Genomic DNA, 17,934 nt, shown 5'->3' with positions numbered 1-17,934 from the left:
TATAGCTAATAAGATCAAAAAGGAGGCAAAATGAAATCATAAATAATTCAATTAATTAAAAGAAAACAGAAAAAGAACAAAAGGGGAAGAAAGGACAGATAGGAAAAGAAGAAAACAGATAGCAAGATGGTCCCTTTAAACCTAACCATATCAATTATCACAGTAAATGTAAACATTCTAAAACTCTAACTAAAAGGCAGAGATTGTCAGATTAGATAAACAACAACAACAAGAAGAACAACAACAAGACCCAACTACATGCTTCCAATAAGAAAGGCAGTTTAAATATAAAGCCAGGGGCGCCTGGGTGGCTCAGTCGGTAAAGCATCCGACTTCAGCTCAGGTCATGATCTTATGGCGTGAGTTTAAGCCTGGTGTCAGGCTCTGTGCTGACAGCTCAGAGCCTGGAGCCTGCTTTGGATTCTGTGTCTCCCTTTCTCTCTCTGACCCTTCCCCACTCATGCTCTGTCTCTCTCTCAAAAATAAATAAACATTAAAAAAATTTTAAGTATAAAGACACAAATACATGAAAAGAATGGAGAAAGATACCATTTTAACTATAGTTAACTAGAGTTGCTACATCAATTATGAACATAATTCTAATAAAGTAGATTTCAAAGCAAAGAGTATTACCAGGAATAAAGAGAATCATTTCATAATGCAGAAGTCAAATTATCATGAGAACATAACAATCCTAAACATTCCACTCCTAGATCTTTACCTAAAAGGAATGAAAGCTGCCCACACAAAGAGTTGTACAAGAATATTCACGTTGTATATGAAATAGTCTCAAACTGGAATCAACCCAAATGTCCATTAATAGATGAATGAATAAACAAACTGTGGAATATCTACTTATATACTAAAATACTAATCAGCATTAAAAATGTGTTAATTGTTGATGCACATGACAACATGGATACATTTAAAAATTATTACGCTGAGTGAAAGAAGCCACACCAAAAAGTGTACACACTGTATGATTCTACGTATATAAAATATGGAAAATGCAGTCCGATCTATGGTGACAGCAAGCAGATCAGTGATTGTATGGATCTAGGGGTGGGTGGCTAGGGAGGGTGGGAGAAAGAGACTATAAAGAAACTTTTGGGGATGACACGGTACTAGTTTTATAGATGTATACATATGCAAAAACTTACTAATTATACACTTGAAACATGTGCAATTAATTTTATGCCAATTAGAGCTCACCAAAGCTGTTTTAAAACATTATTACAGCCTTTTACAAAGATCTTTGGGTTACTAGGACTGTGATTGGATCTGGAGCCACTGTTCTAGTCTATGAGGTGTACTGTTCATTCCAGTCATGGAAATGCTGGGGAGCAGAACGACTGAGAGGCACATAGTCCTACTAACGTTTTCCTCCTCAAGCTACCTTATATGAAATACCCCTAACCCACAGTCATCTAAGTACATCCCTCAAGGGCCATCAGTAGTCAAAGACTAACACCCTCTTCCGGATTACATAGGTTCTGTCTAGGTGCCATGTCATAAACCCTTTTGCTTGAGTGTTCTTAGGCAGACCTGACTTATTCCACCTTTTGTCTTAGTCTCTGTATTACTTCTTGCCTTCCAGTTGGGCATAGTGGAAAGAACACCAACCTAGAGGCAGAGGACTAGGTTTCTCACTCTGGGTTTGTGTTAATGGGTGTGTGACCTTGCACAAGTGGGCTTACTCCCCACATCCAACCTCAGATTTTCATCTGTTGAAAGAGGGACTTGTATTAAAATGGGTGTTTACCAAAAGTCTTGAAGGACATGAAAAATGTTTGTGAGTATAATGGTAAGTGAAAAACAAAGCTGGTTCCAAAATTATATATATAGTCTGATTCCAATTCTGTAAAAAATTATAGAAAAAAATACATGTGTGTGTATGCATGTGTGTAATTGCACTGGTAAGTTATGGATGGTTTTGTTGTTTCCTTCTTTTTTTTTTGTATTCTTCAATTTTTTTTTTTTTTTTTTTTTTTTTTTTTTTTTTTTTTTTTTTTTTTTTTTTTACAATATGAATGTGTTACTTTTATAAACGGGAAAAACTAAGAAAAAAATTCCAAGGACAATATTCTGAGTTGCTGAAACATCTTAGGAGCCTGAGGAACTAAATTAAAACCAGGAGACTAAAGTTCACGTTGTTTATCCCAACTAGGCCTGGCCATTCATGGAAAGGTGCATTCAGGCCTTCCTAGCTGACGTCCTGACAATGACAGACAGATTGCTCAAGGTTCTGAGTCCATATCTGGACTCAGTGAAAGCCCCTCTCTGCTGTGTTTACAGACCCAACCATTAACCCACCTGGCTCTGGAAATGAATAACTTGAAGTGGGCTGTTCGAGATCCAAGCTTGGATATTGCTCTGATAAGCCTAAATAGGCCATATCAAATCAGAATTTAGTTTCCTCTGGCTTCTGCCTGGGCAACAGGAAAAGGCTGGGATTTTCAACAGATGGCCTGATCTAAGGTGATGCCAGAACTTGGCTCTTCCTTACTGGCAGAGGCTTCTCTCTGTGGTATCTGTCTGTCCCTACATTCCTGTTTCTCGCGAACAGGGGCATCTAATTAAGACATCCACGCAAAGTAGCCCCATAGGAAACGGATTTTCTACTTTAAATCTCAAGTCACTAAAAAAGATGAAAAGATGCTATATACCTCCTTGGGCCAGCAGTCAGATCATTACCCTTTCATTATTTGACCCCAGGAAACTGATACTCTCCATAAACAAGGAAAGTGGTACATCATAAATCACTTCTCCAGGTGTAAATCTCTGGAAGTTGCTCTCAGACCCAGAATGATACGAATGTTGCAAATTAACGTGGTGGTCAAATAAGACAGCCAAGTTCCATTATTACCACCTTTTCTCAAATATCATATAATGACAGTAGCTCTAATACATCCTTCCTTGGGGCCTCAGAAACCTCAGCCACTAAAACAAATCCTGTCCAGACAATTTGGAACCTCAGAAAATGAAGTATAGCTTCTCTCAGGTTCATCTTGAAGTTCCAGATACTCAGACTAAGAAAGCCTCTGGGTAAAGAGTTTGGGTCCAAACGCTTTTCATGGTTGTTTTAGCTGCTCAGAGTTTAGAATCCCAAGGTTTCACCCTTCTCTTCCCATCATGAGAATAAGCTATGTCATAACACGCCCCTGCTATTATTCCACATAAGATTTAAGACTTATTTATAACTTAAACCCATTTTACCAAGGGGTCATGAACCTAGCATGGCTGGGTGAGATGCTGGGGAGGGAGGGTGGGTGAGCCATACTTTGCAGAGTCTTGCCCTGATGCTGCCCCTGAAGGCCTCAGGAAGGCACCGACGCTTGTCATCCTTGCTTTGTGCAGTTCTGGGAAGACTGGAATTTGCTGAACTTACGGTTCAACGGCAACTCTCCTTTCCCAACCACGTTCTGCTTTTTATCCACAGTAAATTTTTGATCTCACCAGTCCTTCAGTTACACACTGAAAAATCCTTAATCCTTCTAGTTGCCCTTCTTGCCATGACTGGAAAAAAGATTAGAACTACATCTAATATCCACTTGAAATTCTCTCATCGTACCAAGTCCCTGGGAAATAAATCAAACTAATTTTAGCCGGCTTCCCCTTGCTCCTCCTCCTGACTTCCTTAAGCCGGTGCACACAAATACCTCCAATTCTCCCATCCAGGCCTTTGTGCTACAGTTATACATTTGATTTCTACATAAGTTATATTATAAACTGCACAACACAATGTCATTTAGTTTTTTTTGCTTCAATAGTTAATTACCTTTTAAGGAGATTTAACTAAGAAGACACATATTCTTTACATTTACCCATGTGGTTACCAGTTTCTCTTCATTCTCATGTGTAAACCCAGGTTTCCATCTGGAATAATTCTACTAAAAAGATGTTCTTTGCCATTTCTTATAGTGCATCTGGGCACACCCTTACCATCCACTGGTAGAGTCATCTGTACCTCAGCCCTACAGCTGCCTCTTTATACACACACACACACACACACACACACACACACTCTCTCTCTCTCTCTCTCTCTCTCTCTCTCTCTCAAACCCTCATCATATACTTTCTCCTGAGAAGGCTCCCCTTCTCCCCCTTCTGGCCAGGCAGACCCATCAGAAGTAAATATTGAATGAGCTTTCCTGTTTCAGGGCTAGTGAAGCATGAACCCGCATCAAGACTCAGAATCCCAGCACAGTTGAGTGGTGGGGGCCTCCAAGATGGAGGCAGACAAGATCTGCTCAAAGGACATACAATGACATGAAGACATGCTGCTGGGTATATCTCTCCCTCCTCCCAAGGATGAGGTATTCCCCAGTCCCCCTCAACACTGCAAATCATGTATTACAGAGACTTACCTGTATCAGGGGCACACGCCTCATCTGCTTTGGCACCATTATCCACATTCTGTATGTTGGCATCTGGGGAGTAAAAACAAGATTTAAGGACCAGCCTACGTTCTCCAGCTTCTTACAGAGGCAGGCAGGGGACCTTCCCATGGGGCCTGGATCACTAGACTTGTGTGTCTCTTTGAGTATCAGCTGGGTTCATGCTGATTTGTTGGGGCTGACTGTGTCTCCCTCACTATAGCCCAAACTCCAAGAAGACAGTGACCACAATTTACCTTCCTCTGGTCTCTGACACTCCTGGGTTCTTCCAGCCTGGGTACATGAGCTGAATGTGCTCCATCCAAAGGCTTCTTGCAGCCTTTGCAGAAGACTCTCTACCCCCTGCCACACATTACTTGATGCCTCCTCTCCCCCCCTCCACCCTCCCTTTTGAGCCTGGGTGCAGGAATTCTGCTCCTCTTTATTCCTCTGAGAAAGCGATTAGACAGCACTTCCTGTGAGACCCCATGGGGAAAGGAGTCCTGGAGTCCTGGTTCTCATTTCCACCCCGTAAGGAAGTTACTCTGCACAGGGTACCCCCTAGGAGTTCAGCCTGTGGCTGTGGCAAGTGCATTACAGCTGCAGCATCTCCCTTCCATCTTGGGGAATGTTGGTCTGTGTACCTGGGCCACTGGCCTCATTGCTGGCCCCCTCCGTTGGGTGGTCAGGGGTCTCCTGTCTGGGCTTCTGGCTGAAGGCCAGGAAGAGGTGCGTGCTCAGTGGCTGAGGAAGGTCCACCTCCAGGTATGCCCTCATGAACAGCTTGAAGACATCATAGCTAATTGGCTGAGGAAGAACAAAGAGGGAAAAAGTCAGTGCAGAGAAGCAAAGGGACAGAGAAGAAGGAGAGAAGAGAAACTTGGGGCCGGCGGCGGGGGTGGGGGGGGGGGGGCGCTGGCAGGTGAAAGAAATGAAAGGAAAGCAGAAAGAAGTGCAGTGATGGGTAAATGCTGGAATGAAAAGGTCAGTGGGTGATGGAGGATGACAGGCACAGGGAGCAGGGAACAGGATACAAGAAAGAGAAAACACTGATGGTTGCATGTTGGTGCTCACAGGAGGCTTCTGTAACAAGACGTGTCTAAAACTAAGTAGAAAGGGGTGATGGGGAGCAAGCACTGGGTGTGGAGGGTTCTGCCCACAAGCCGGACTTGGTCAGTGCCCTGGAATCCTAGTTAAGATGAAGGATGTAGCTGAAAACACGGTAGAAAGATGGGTCTTCTGTGGTATTTCCATTTGTTTGTGTTGTGAGGGATGGGATTCCTGAGTATTTGAGTCTCAGAAAACAGGAAAAGACAGGCTCCATCCTTCATTAGTTTCATAACTGACCTTCCCTGGATGAACCTCAAGATTAACAGGCGAGGGTATGTGTCTGGCTCAACTGCTCTCTAAACATGTCCTTGCGAAGGTTTTAGGCACTAGGAGAAGAGCAGGAAGCCAAGGACAGAAGGTAGAATCAAGAAATGTGCCAAAAACTAGAAGCTCTCCCTGCTGTATCTCTCCCACTACTGCCTGGCTTATGGTCCCAGGCTGGAAGCAACCATGCCAGAAAGGGCTGCTGTGCTCAGCAAACACTCAACAAAGACAGTTTGCAGTGAATCATCACTGGCTTGTGCCCTGATGGCATCAGATTCTTCATCAAATCGGCAGATGCTCCTGGAAATCACTGAGGAAGCTCTACTCTAAGATCTGCTGTGCAGGCTTTTGTAAATAACAACAGCCATGAGAATAAAATCCCTTTCTGGGAGCCTATTTGGTTCTCCTTTCAAAATGTTGATAGCATTTAACCCCTTGTCTCTTCTAGAAAATCTGAGAGCCTTCCCAGAACTACGAGCCACCTTGAATATACACAATTAGGTTTGGGATACAAAGTTTTGGCTCTAAAAACAGGGGATGCTCTCATGGTCCCAATGGGAGGGAGCTCACACAGCAGTTTCTACTTGTCCCAGGTGGGGCTATTCTACACATCTTCTTTACAGAGTGGAGGAAGCCTGATTTGGCCGGACAGAGGAAAACGCAGGCTCTTAGCAAGTTAAGGGATCTCAAACCAAATGGTGAACTCACATTTCTTGTGACAACTACCAATCAGTCTCTATCTCTCTGTCTTTTCTGCCCCTGAGTCTCTGGGTCTCTCTTTTATACTTTTTTGGTCCCTCTCTGTCTCCACAGCATCACCTCAGAATGTCTCTTCCTTACACATCCTCCTCTTTTTTACCAGTCTGTGACAGCAAAATCTTTTCCTCCTACTTTCCAAGTGGAGCCCACCCACTATGACCCTTGATTCCAGCCTCCCTGCATCTGGAGGCATCTCCCAGCATCTGCTTCTCTACCTGCAAGCACGTTCAAGGGCACTGCTCCAAAGAAATGGTTGGTTACTCGAATTACTGTCCTGTCTTTCTTCCCTTCCCCTTCAACGTTCTCCAGCCAGACCACACTAGCCTCGTCACCTCCTTAGTCCCATTTGCTCTGGGCTCTAGCCCATCACCTCTGAACCCACTCTCTTGAAGGTCATAGGTTCAGTTGTCTCTTTTCAGACTTGCTCATCTTCGGCTTCTCTGTAGCATTCCATCCTCTCTTCTTAAAACTTTCTGTTTTCTGTGGTGTTGTGCTATTTTGGTTCTCCTCATTCTCTGCTTTGATTTGACTATTTGCTGATGTTACTGTCCTTATTTTAAAAGGCTCTTTTTGCACTGTCTTTTCCTTCATACTATTTTAATTGGCAAGTACTGTTTCCAACATCCAGTTGACCCTTGAGCAACACAGGTTTGAACTGTGCAAGCCCACTTACATGCAGAATTTTTTCAATAAATACAGAACAATACTGTAAATGTATTTTCTCTTCCTTATGATTTCCTTAATGACATCTTCCATTCTTTAGCTTCCTTTATTGTACAATATAATACACTATATACAATACAAATAACATAGAAAATGTGTGTTAATCAATGTTTATGTTAAAAGTAGGGCTTCCAGTCAACAGGAGGCTATTTATAGTTAAGCTTTCAGGGAGTCAAAAGTTATACATGGATTTTCAACTGTGTGTGTGTGTGGGGGGGGGTCAGTGACCCTAACCCCCACATTACTCAAGGGTTAACTGTAGTTTTGAGCTCCAAAGTACCCTGTTAATCTTTTTTGGTTAGCATCAAACTGAGAACTATCAACATAAAATATTTCTGGAAAACAGACTATCCTAAATGATTTTTAAAAAGAGAAAGTTTAACTAAACAAAGTCTAACATAATGCTCTTAAAAAACCAAAGCTGAAAGGTCATCAAACAAGATCAGAGTGGGATTTAGGAGACTTCGTGACTGGTCTCAGCTCTACCACATTTCCTCTGCTTTGTGAACCTCAGTTTCTTTGACAGCAAATTGTGAGGGATGAACTAAAAGGTCTCAAGTTCTAAACTTTTATTATATTCCTCTCTGAACCAGCTCCTCTTCCTAACCCTGCTGTTTGTTAATGTCAACAATACCATCATTCTCCCGATATTCCAGGCTCAGCTTTGAACCCCCAGTCATCTGAGATTAGGTCTTGTCCCTTACTTCTGTTCATGGTTCTTCTGTAACATCAGTCACATTCAGTCTTTTCTGTGTGTCCACTGCCGATCTGCCACCACTCTGACAAGAAGGTCATTGAAGGCTCAATGTTCCTGGTTTCAGACTTCTGTTTCGGGCATCCTGCCTGGACCACTGTAATACTTCTCGAAGGCTTCCTTGCTTCCACCCCATCTGTCAGTCCTCTCATCTTATCCATCCTTGCCAAACTGATCTTACCAAAGCACAGTTCTGATCAGATTGCTTCTCTACTCAAAAACTTTCCATACCTTCTTATCACCACAGGAGAGGTTAGATCAGTTTTAAAATCATGTGCCCTTCTATAACATTTAAACATGCATCCCCATTTATCTTTACTTATAAATTATATACATGTACTATTGTGTTCCTCTAATACATTATAAAACATACACAAAAGAAGAAATTAGAAAATAGAAGTTAGATGAGATAAAAATCAATGCAAATAGAAAATCTAATTTGTAGTGTTCCCATATTCCAGTGGATCATCCTGTATACTCCTTGAGTCCTCTGGGATTCACAGCCCTCCCATAATTCCACTCCAACCTAGATTTGTAGCTACTTTAAGTACTGAGACCATTCTGGTATGTTCTCCTATAATTCCCTACGTGTACCTCCACATTCTATCCACACTGATCTCCATGTTCTTTCCTGATCAAGCATCCATGCATAACACATAATCTGCTTCCTTCTCTACCCTTTAAGAGGTTAAAATTCTAGCTACCCTTTAAGGTCCTGCCCACATGTCACCTCCTCTAGGAAGCCTAGTATGATCTCCTATACCTGAATTTCTGTACTTTTCCTCTTTGGTTCCTATCCTATCACACTTATATCTGCTGCCCTCTATTAATATATAGTTGTTTGTGACATATGTATCCTTAGTCCCTCAACTAGATCTGGAGCTCTAGGAAGGTAGTAAAATATCTTATTTCATCTAAGTATCTGCCACACCATCTACAATAGTGTTGCCTGAGAGGTATTTTAGTGGATGTTGGGTTTCTCATTGGTACACTTGGCTGTCACCAATTATTGTGGGTTCTATTCAGTAATTATATATATATATATATATATATATGCCTTTTAGATACAAGAAACACCTTGGGGAACACACCGAAGAAATACACATGGGTCCATACCTTCAAAGAGACTCAGGTATTAAAATAATTCTAGTACAGAATCAATAGTGGTGAGTGCCATAGGAAAAGAACAAACTGTTATGAGAACTTAGAAAACAATGATTGAACACATGTCCAACCATTCATGATCATATTCTGGGCAACAGGATGGCACAGAATAAGCCCAGAAACAAAGGTCTTTCATACCAGAACAGCCTAGATGTCCTCATGTCACTGAGGCTCTGAAAGTTCAGGGACTTGCCCCAGCCACCTAGCAGTAAAGGAAAACCAGAAGCCCAATCTTCTGACTCCCAGTTTAGAGCTCCTGTTACCATATCTGTTCGGGTCCCAGTGTTAACATACGGCTCCCTGCCACCCTCTCCGGGAACCTCAAGTACAGTAGGCAAAGAAATGTGACTGTGTGCCACTCTCAAAGTTATACCTGGGTTATGAGTAAGTTCTTTATGAGCATAAGCCAGGCTCAGAGTAGTTGCTAGTGAATGTGTGATAGGTAGAAAGTGGTGTTCTATGTCAAAACCAGATAAACAAACACTATGAGGCAGGTTAGCAATTCTCTGGGCTCTGGAATAACATGCTAGGCACTGTCATGGCACAGGCCTGGTTTTTTTTCCCCCCAGAAACTGCAACTTTCATGTAGGAGATAGCTGGACAATTGCTGTTTCTGCAATCTGTTTAAAGTGTTAATTCCTATACAGGTTAAGAAGGGAGGGGAACTAGATGGACAGCTTACTCTGCATTGGGCAGTTTACATACATGATCTCAAGTCTTAAAATAACAGTATGAGGTGGGACTATTACTGCCATTTTGTGGATGAAAAAAATTCTGAAAAGATAAATAACTTGTTCAAAGTCATAAAGCAAGTGATAGAGCTGGGTTTTGTGCTTAGATGTGTCTTGAGTCTAAGATCATAGGGCCACCAAGCCACCTTGCCCCTTCTGTTCCACTGTTCTTGTCTACTTTCTGGCTGTCTTCTGTTATACTCAGTTCTCCAGAGAATCACTCAGTGCTGATGGGCAAGGGCATGGCCAGATGCAGTGCTCCACTCTGCAAACTTTTTAAAAAAAAAATGTTTATTTGAGAGAGAGAGAGCAGAGGAGGGACAGAGAAAGAGGGAGGGAAAGAATCCCAAGCAGCCTCTGTGCTGACTTGGGGCTCAATCCCACAAACCGTGAGATCATGACCTGAGCCGAAATCAAGAGTACGATGCTTAACCGACTGAGCCAGCCAGGTGCCCCCAACCCCCAACTCTGCAAACTTTTATTCCTCGCCTTGCTTTCCTAGCCACCTGCCCCTTCCCACAACTAACTCATTCCTCCTTGAGACATTTTGGCAGCAGTAGGCCATCAAGCTCAAGAGAAATTAAATTCTTTTTGTTTCCCCAACCCCGTGCCGGGACATTACACCTACTAGAAGCCAGCCGTACTGTGAGGGAGAATAAAATCAGAATGACAGAACTTCCCTGGGACACAGCAGTGCCAGGCATACAAAGAGTGGGGGCCAGCATGATGGAGGCGGGGGTGGCAGCAGACTCCTAACAGCCAACCGCTCTCTGCTTCTGAAAGCTCCCTGTGGCCTTCACACCCTCTGTGGCCCTGACCAAATTGTTCCCCTCCCACTCGTCAGCCACATGGCTGACGGCTGATTAGCAGCCTCCACCCTTCTTTGTTCCTGTGTTTTGGAGCTGGGGGCTGGAGAGGTGGGTGGGAGGGGCAAGGAGTTTTTTGCTGGCTCCACCATCTTCTCCTCAGGAACGTTCTTTGCAAGGGTTCATTCTCAGTCTAGCCCCTGTGCTGGCAACCTTCTTCCTGCTTCATTCTCCTAATGATTGGTGCATTTTATCCAAAGCCCCTGCTCCGGTGTACTTTGAGGACATGTACTTTGTTGATTCACTGCCAGTGCCCAGCAGAGAAGGGGTTGACTCAAGGTTTGTTGAAAGGATGACAATACAAATAAATAAGTGGCCAGCATCATCCCAAGTTTGTCCTGCTGATCAGTCAGTTTTCTGCAATTAGCCTTCATAAAAGGACCCAGGAGCAGGGAAAAGGAAGTTGAGTTTAAAACATTCTGGGGAAAGGAGCCAGAAAGGAAATAATAGTAAGTACCCTTTTTTAAGTGTCCCATAAAGTATTAGATATTTCACAAAAATTATCTCATTCAATCCACTCTTCTGTAAATTTCAACATTTTTGTTTGGTTGTTGTTATCTTCAGGTCACAGAAAAGGAAACTAAGGTTCAGAAACGTGAAATATTATTTCAGGCCACATACTGGTTGGCAGCAAAGGTAGAAGTCTAACCTAAGACCATGTAACTCCAGGGTCATGGCTCTTAAACTTAAGCCTGCCAATAGGAAGTAAGTTCTGGAGGGCAGTAATCATGCTTTCTCATCTTTGTATCTTCTATAGTGCCCAACACAGTGCCTCGATGCTCAAGAAACATTAGATGAGTTGAATTTGAAAGTTGGGGATGTCTTCCATTCATTTGCTCATTCAACAAATATTTCTTCAGTGCCTGCTATGAGCCAGATATTCTTCTGGGCACTGGGGATACTGAAATGAACAAAAGTGCTCTAATGGGAGAAACAGACAATTAAAAAGTTATATAGCATGACAGATGGCGAGAAATACTAAGAAAGACAATAACATAGAATGGAAAGATAAGAAAGGAAAGAGGGCTTAAATTTTAAATACAGTAGGTGACATTCATTAAGAAGGTGACTTGAGCAAACGCTTGAAGGAGGTGAGGAAATAACGTGGATACTGAGGGAGAAACATTCCAGGAAAAGGCAAAGGCAAATGCAAAAGTACTGAGGTTACAGCAACCTTGGCTTGTTTGACGGCATCAAAGAGGCTAATATGGCTGGAAACCAATGAGGAGGAGAATAGCAAGAGATGAGGTTAGATGGTAATGACCTTGATTTTAACTCTGAGTAGGGGGTAGAGGGACCATGAGGGATTGTAGAGCAGAGCAGTGAGATGATCTGACTTAAGTGCTAACAGATTGCTCAGGATGTGTGCAAAGAATAGACTTTGAAGGTCAAGAGCAGAAGCAGGGAGCCTAGTTAGGTGACTATTACAATAATCTAGGCAAAATATGGTGGTGTCTCAGGTAAGTGGTGAGATGTGACTAGATTTTGGATATATTTTGAAGGTAGAAGTTAGGGTTTGCTGATAAACTGGATGTGGGATGTGAGAGGAAAAGTCAATGATGACTCCATAGTTGTAGACTGAAGAACTTGAAGAATGGAGTTATTTGCTGAAATGGGGAAGATTGCTGGCAAAATCAGCTTTACAGGGTAAGATCAACAGGCTCAGTTTAGCTCATGTTATTCTGAGATACCGATTTGATTGTTAAGTGGAAATGTCAAGTCAGAGGAGTAAAGGGAGAACCAGTGTCCTGAAATCCAAGTGAAGAAAGTGGAGGAGAATATGACCAACTGTGTCCAATGCTGTTAGGTAAAATGACTATTGAGTTTTAGCCACATGGAGTTCCTTCGCTATCTTCAGTAGTGGTTTTAGTGGAGAAGTGGGGGTTACACTCTGATTGAAGGGCTCTCAAAAAGTGGGAAGAAGAGAAATTGGAGGCAGTGACTATAGACAAATATCTCCAGTTGGAGAGAGAACTGGAATTGGAAGAATATTTTTTATATTGGACAAATAATAGTATGTTTATATGTTGATGAGAAAAACCTAACAAATAGTGGAAAGTTGATGTGAACAAGATATATAAACAGAGAAAGCAATGCCTGTCAATAGACCAGAAAAGGATGGGAATTAGTGTACACATGGAGGAGCTGAACTTAACTAGGAGCATGGAGAGTTCATCCCTAGTTTCAGGAAAAAAGATACAGAGGTAGGTGAGGGTCTCATGGAAGATCTCTTCTGATTGTTTCTATTTTCTCAGTGAAGGAGAAAGCATGGTTGATAACTGACAATGAAGACAGGAAAGTGGAAAGATTTGAAGAGAGAGGAGAAAGTATGAGGTAGTCTTCTAGGACAATGAGAGGGTGATTAAACTTGGCAAACATATAATTCCAGGGAGCACCAATACCTCACTTAAGATTTAAGATAAAATATGTTGAGAAGCAAGTTCTTCAAGATGAGTTAAACTTCTAAGAGGGGAACAAATTATGGAAAGGCTGGAAAATAGAGCTAAAGGCTTGAAATACAAACATTCTTACCTCATGTGGATCATATTGTTTGAGGCTCCCACCCTCATTAAACTCAGCCAAGACATCCTTTATCTTCTTGGAAGAATCTGGAGAGACATAATCCACATGTGAAATATTGGGAGCTGGGCCAAGTAAATTCTCTCTGTCTAACCTTGGTTATGATGGAGTAATCCCTCATTCCCAGGACTATACGGAAAAATGTCACCCTTATCTGTCTTTCTGCCCTCTTCTTTTTTCAGTATAGTCTCTCTCCTGCTGTATGAATTATCTTTCTAAAACACAAATGTGATCAGATCATGTTCCTGTTCAACATACTTCAGTGACTCTCAATTTTCCCGGGATTAAGCTTAACTCCCTTAGCTTGGTATACAAGTATGTAGGGATCTGTCTTAGTCTATTCTTTATCTCTTAATTTAACCTTCCACTCACCCCAATTTTCAAACACAAAACCACATTTCCAGAAATCCTTGAATACACTATGTACTCACTCATTCATTCTTGGAGTCTTTTCTCTATACTGTAAACTTCTTGGTACTCAGCTCAAATGTCAAATCCTCTGTAAAGTCTTCCTTTATCAGTTAGAATGGATTATTCCCTCTCCAGGCTCCCACATGACTTGTACATAATTTTGTAAGAGTACTTGTCATATACTGTTCTATTATTTATTAACTTGCCTTTCTTATACATCTCCTGCCTCAGTTCTGCCTTGAGAGCTGTATTTGGCTAGTGAGTCTCTCTACATCACACAATGTATTACACATAACTAGTGTTCAGGAAACCAATATACTAGATGATTGCATAAAATCTGAGCAGAAATTTTAAAACATTTAAAATGTTGTTGATTATAGAGGGTGAGATAGGCATTAAACCCAGTGATGCTCTGTCCTTGGTGCTGAAACAGAGACTCGGGATTCATGAAGCACGGTGATTTAGAAAATTCTGCTTTCCATAGGAAACAATAAACTCCCAAAGAAAATTTTGGCTTCTTCTTATTCTTTTGGGCTTTATTAGGAAATTGGGAGTCTAGAGAATGGAGTCAATAACTGTCATTACAAACACATTCTGAGTGTATCCTGTGTAGTTACCAGAAGTCAAGACATCAGAGAAACTAGGGTCTCTGTGCTCTCCTCGTCTTACAGTATTGTGGATAATGAAGAGCTTCCCAAGCTCCATTACTGCCACAATTTGAACATATGAGCAAAGGGCAATGTCATTAAAAACTGACATAATGTTCCGCGGTGTTCAGACTCTATGTACAGAGGGCTACACTCTCATAGGCCTATGTAAAGTAGATATGCTCATGCGCTGGGCTGTTCTCCGTGGCTCTGCTGACTTGGATTCAATCAAGCACAAGTTATAATCATTTCAGGACTGAGAAATACTGAAATGCCACAGGAAAATGTTGATGCTGCCTAAAAATGGACATTTCTTCCTGAAATTCAAAACAGATGTTGAAAAACTAATAGCTCAGTGAGATCCAGGCAGCTGATGTCATCAATTTGGGCTGTTTCCATTCAATTCAGAAAATGCTGTGGAGGGTGAGATGTTGCAAGGTACTGCTGATGAACTAGCTGGGGAGATGATCTGAATAATTGTCGTAATGATAGCTACTTCTTATTAGAAGCCTTTACTGCACATTCTCATATTCTCCCCTGCCAATCCATGCACATTTGGTTCAATTTTCTTCAGTTTACACATAAAGAAGCTGAAATTCAGAAAAATTAAGTGACTTGCCTAAGAGGGTTTTAATTCAGGTCTAGTTTGGTCCAAAGTCTATATTACTTTCCCTTAAGCACTATTTACTATTACTCCCCAAACACTTGCTAACACAAGGAAACGTGTAATTAATGCTGTAGCAGTAATACGAAGCTCTAGGAAGCAGAGAGAAGAGAAGTAGAATTAGCAGGAAAAAAGCAAAATTAGGATAACAGTAAGTTTGGGTGGGGACCAGGGATGTCCCATACAGAAGGCAGCATCTAATCTGTGGTGTAAAGAATGAGTGAGGTTTTGAAAGGCAGACATGAAATGAAAAGGATATTTTAAGAAGCGACAGGGTGAACAAAGATGCAGAGATGGGCATCACAAGACATGCAGGAAAAGTCAGAACCAGAGAGTAGTTTGGGGCCAGATTTGTGGGAGTCTTGAGTGCCAAGCTAAAGACATTGATTTGAAATTGTTGAAGATTTTCTGAATAGTGGAGTAACATAACCAAGTCTCTGTTTTCCTAAAGGCCACTCTGGCAACAGAATGGAAGAGAACTTAGAATTAAGCCAGAGCTCAGTTAACATTACCCATAAATTATATTCAAACATCCTATGGGCAGCTCAATTATTTAGAAAATACTACATTTTAGAATCTATTTTAATGGTAGATTTTAAGGTCAGCTAGAGTGGCCAAATCTGGGTGGCACTTCAAAGTGCAAATTGGGAAGCGTGGGTATCCCTGGTGTGGCTTATGCAAGAGTAGTATAGAGCCAGCATTTTGATTGAGAATCAGGGGGATGATTTCACTTGAATGTATACTCCTGGTATTATTGTCACATTTTGGAGATTCCACAGTTCACCCTAACAGAAATCCTTTGGTTCTAAAGTGCTATGGATCTATTTAGCAAACCCTGATTTATATTTAAATGAATGCTATACACACACATATATGTATATATACATGTATTTTCATCATATGTTCACATTCAAATAGACAGGTTTTAAAAAGAAAAACAGAGAAAGCATTTATTTTAAAATCTCTGATTAATAGCCTAAAATTAAATAGAAAAAAACAATCGAAGAGATTACTGGTTCTTAGATTTCCATGACAAGTGTTCTTTACCACACATTTACTTCAATTTTTCCATGGGCTTTAATGAGCTCATAGTATCAACACCTGTCTTGTTTTAAAAAGGGACACAATCTAATTCTCAAAGTTGAGACCCATTACTTTCGCCTGGGATATCCTTTGATATTTTATTAGTCTTATTCTCTACAGGTTTCTGGGCTGGGTTTCTATTTGCCTGAGGACCAAAAGGCTACTGCTCCATTCTGTTTCATCTTAAGACAGCTAAAAACAATGACAGACCTCTTCAGAGCATTCCTTGATCTTACTTTAGGCACCATCTGTGGGTCCAACTGCACAGCCTCAGGAGAGAGCTCCCTGTCAAAGCCTGTATGGTAACACTACCACCTGACTCAGAGGAGATCCAGTTCTGTTCCTAGTGTCTTTAATAGGGCCATGTCCACAATTCTTTGCAAGAACTCCTATTTTGTTGAGTGCTGACTGCATGTTAGGCACTGCTGTAATCATCTTATGTGTTTTATTTAAATCTCCACAACTATCCTTGAACGTAGTAATGGTCCTTATTTTAGAGAAGAAAAAACTGAGTCTTAAAAAATTTAAAAGATTATTTGAAGGGCACACAGCTAGTGAGTGAGTGACTCTGATATTTAGCATATCTGATAATGTGACACAGCTATTAGATTCACTGGCTACATGAACACTGGTCAATCAGAAGATAAGGCCCTCCATGACAATGATTATCAAACCTGGCTACATGTCAGAATCACCTGAGGAGCCCTATAAACATTGAAACACAGGCCTCACCTCAAAACAATTAAATCAGTATCTCTTTGGAAACTGAGGAATCAATATATTTTAAAGCTTCCTGGGGGTTCAAATGTACAGTCAAGGTTAAGAACTACTGTTCCATGAATGTAATTCTATTGTTAGAAATGAAGATTACCTTAAGAAGCAGCTAAACTCATTGGATAATTATTGCAAAAGGAAAAAAGTTTGTAACCCTGCTAAATCTGAAATCACCACACTTGGCAGACATTCTCCATTGTTCAAGTGGACAATGCTAAAGAACTTTACCCAACAGGTCAAGTTCTTCAGCTTCATGGCAAGGCAGGGATACCTTTTGCATTAACCCACACTGGCAGAACCATCAGCATGAAGTTTTACCCCAAGTCAGGGGTTAAGAAGGCTCTTTTCTGTGATCAAGGTCGTTAGTAGTAACAACTACCCTAAAAAGTTTCAATCCAAAATTGTCTCTTCATGCTTTATGTGCCAGAAGTTCTGGGACCATAACCAAACACTTGTTCCTAGTGTTTGAGCACATTCGAAGTCTTTTTAAGGAGAAAATTTGGCCCAACTCACAGGCACCTTCACTGCCACATTTGTGTGGGAGAGGGATGCCCTCCAACAGAACAAGCAGACAAATTAGGAGCTTTAGTGTTTACAGCAGAACGTCAGCTGTGCTGCCTGAACCAGAACCCAAAGTTTATGGACCATCTTCTCTTTAAGAACACTGAGTATTTGAAAACTAGTCAGGCTATTAAATTTTGAAATAACTATGAATCAACATTTTCAACTGTGAATCTGAAAACCCATAGATGAGAGTGAAATTCTGAGGTGCATAATAACTTTCCATTCCTCAAAGTTCCCTAAGAGCATCTCAGACTGAACATGCATAGGAACTGCCTGGGGATCTGATTCAGTAGGTCTGAGTCAGGGCCCAAAATTATACATTTCAAATAATACTCTAAGTGACACCAATTATGCAGATGCATGGACCTCACTTTTGAAGAGCAGGCCTTAAGCAACATTCTTGTATATTTGTGGCTAACTGGTCAGGCTTGCCTGTCACAACATAGACAAAAACATGATGCTGA

At 41.4% G+C, this 17,934-nt stretch overlaps 1 protein-coding gene across 1 annotated transcript in view; it reads right to left on the bottom strand.

Annotated features, from left to right (window-relative positions):
- Positions 1 to 17,934, bottom strand: part of DGKG (diacylglycerol kinase gamma) — a 202,365-nt gene that overhangs the window by 132,798 nt on the left and 51,633 nt on the right. Inside the window, exons 3-5 of the mRNA XM_042955649.1 lie at positions 13,280 to 13,356; positions 5,021 to 5,183; positions 4,368 to 4,430 (exon numbers count right to left, since the gene is read on the bottom strand). Of these exons, the coding sequence (XP_042811583.1) occupies positions 4,368 to 4,430; positions 5,021 to 5,183; positions 13,280 to 13,356 (303 nt within the window). The remainder of the gene's footprint in view (positions 1 to 4,367; positions 4,431 to 5,020; positions 5,184 to 13,279; positions 13,357 to 17,934) is intronic.

Source organism: Panthera leo, chromosome C2, assembly GCF_018350215.1.
Source record: "Panthera leo isolate Ple1 chromosome C2, P.leo_Ple1_pat1.1, whole genome shotgun sequence".
In the NCBI taxonomy this organism is placed as follows: domain Eukaryota; kingdom Metazoa; phylum Chordata; class Mammalia; order Carnivora; family Felidae; genus Panthera; species Panthera leo.
Note: the sequence above shows the minus strand (reverse complement) of the source record. Positions and strands in the feature narration are given on the sequence as shown.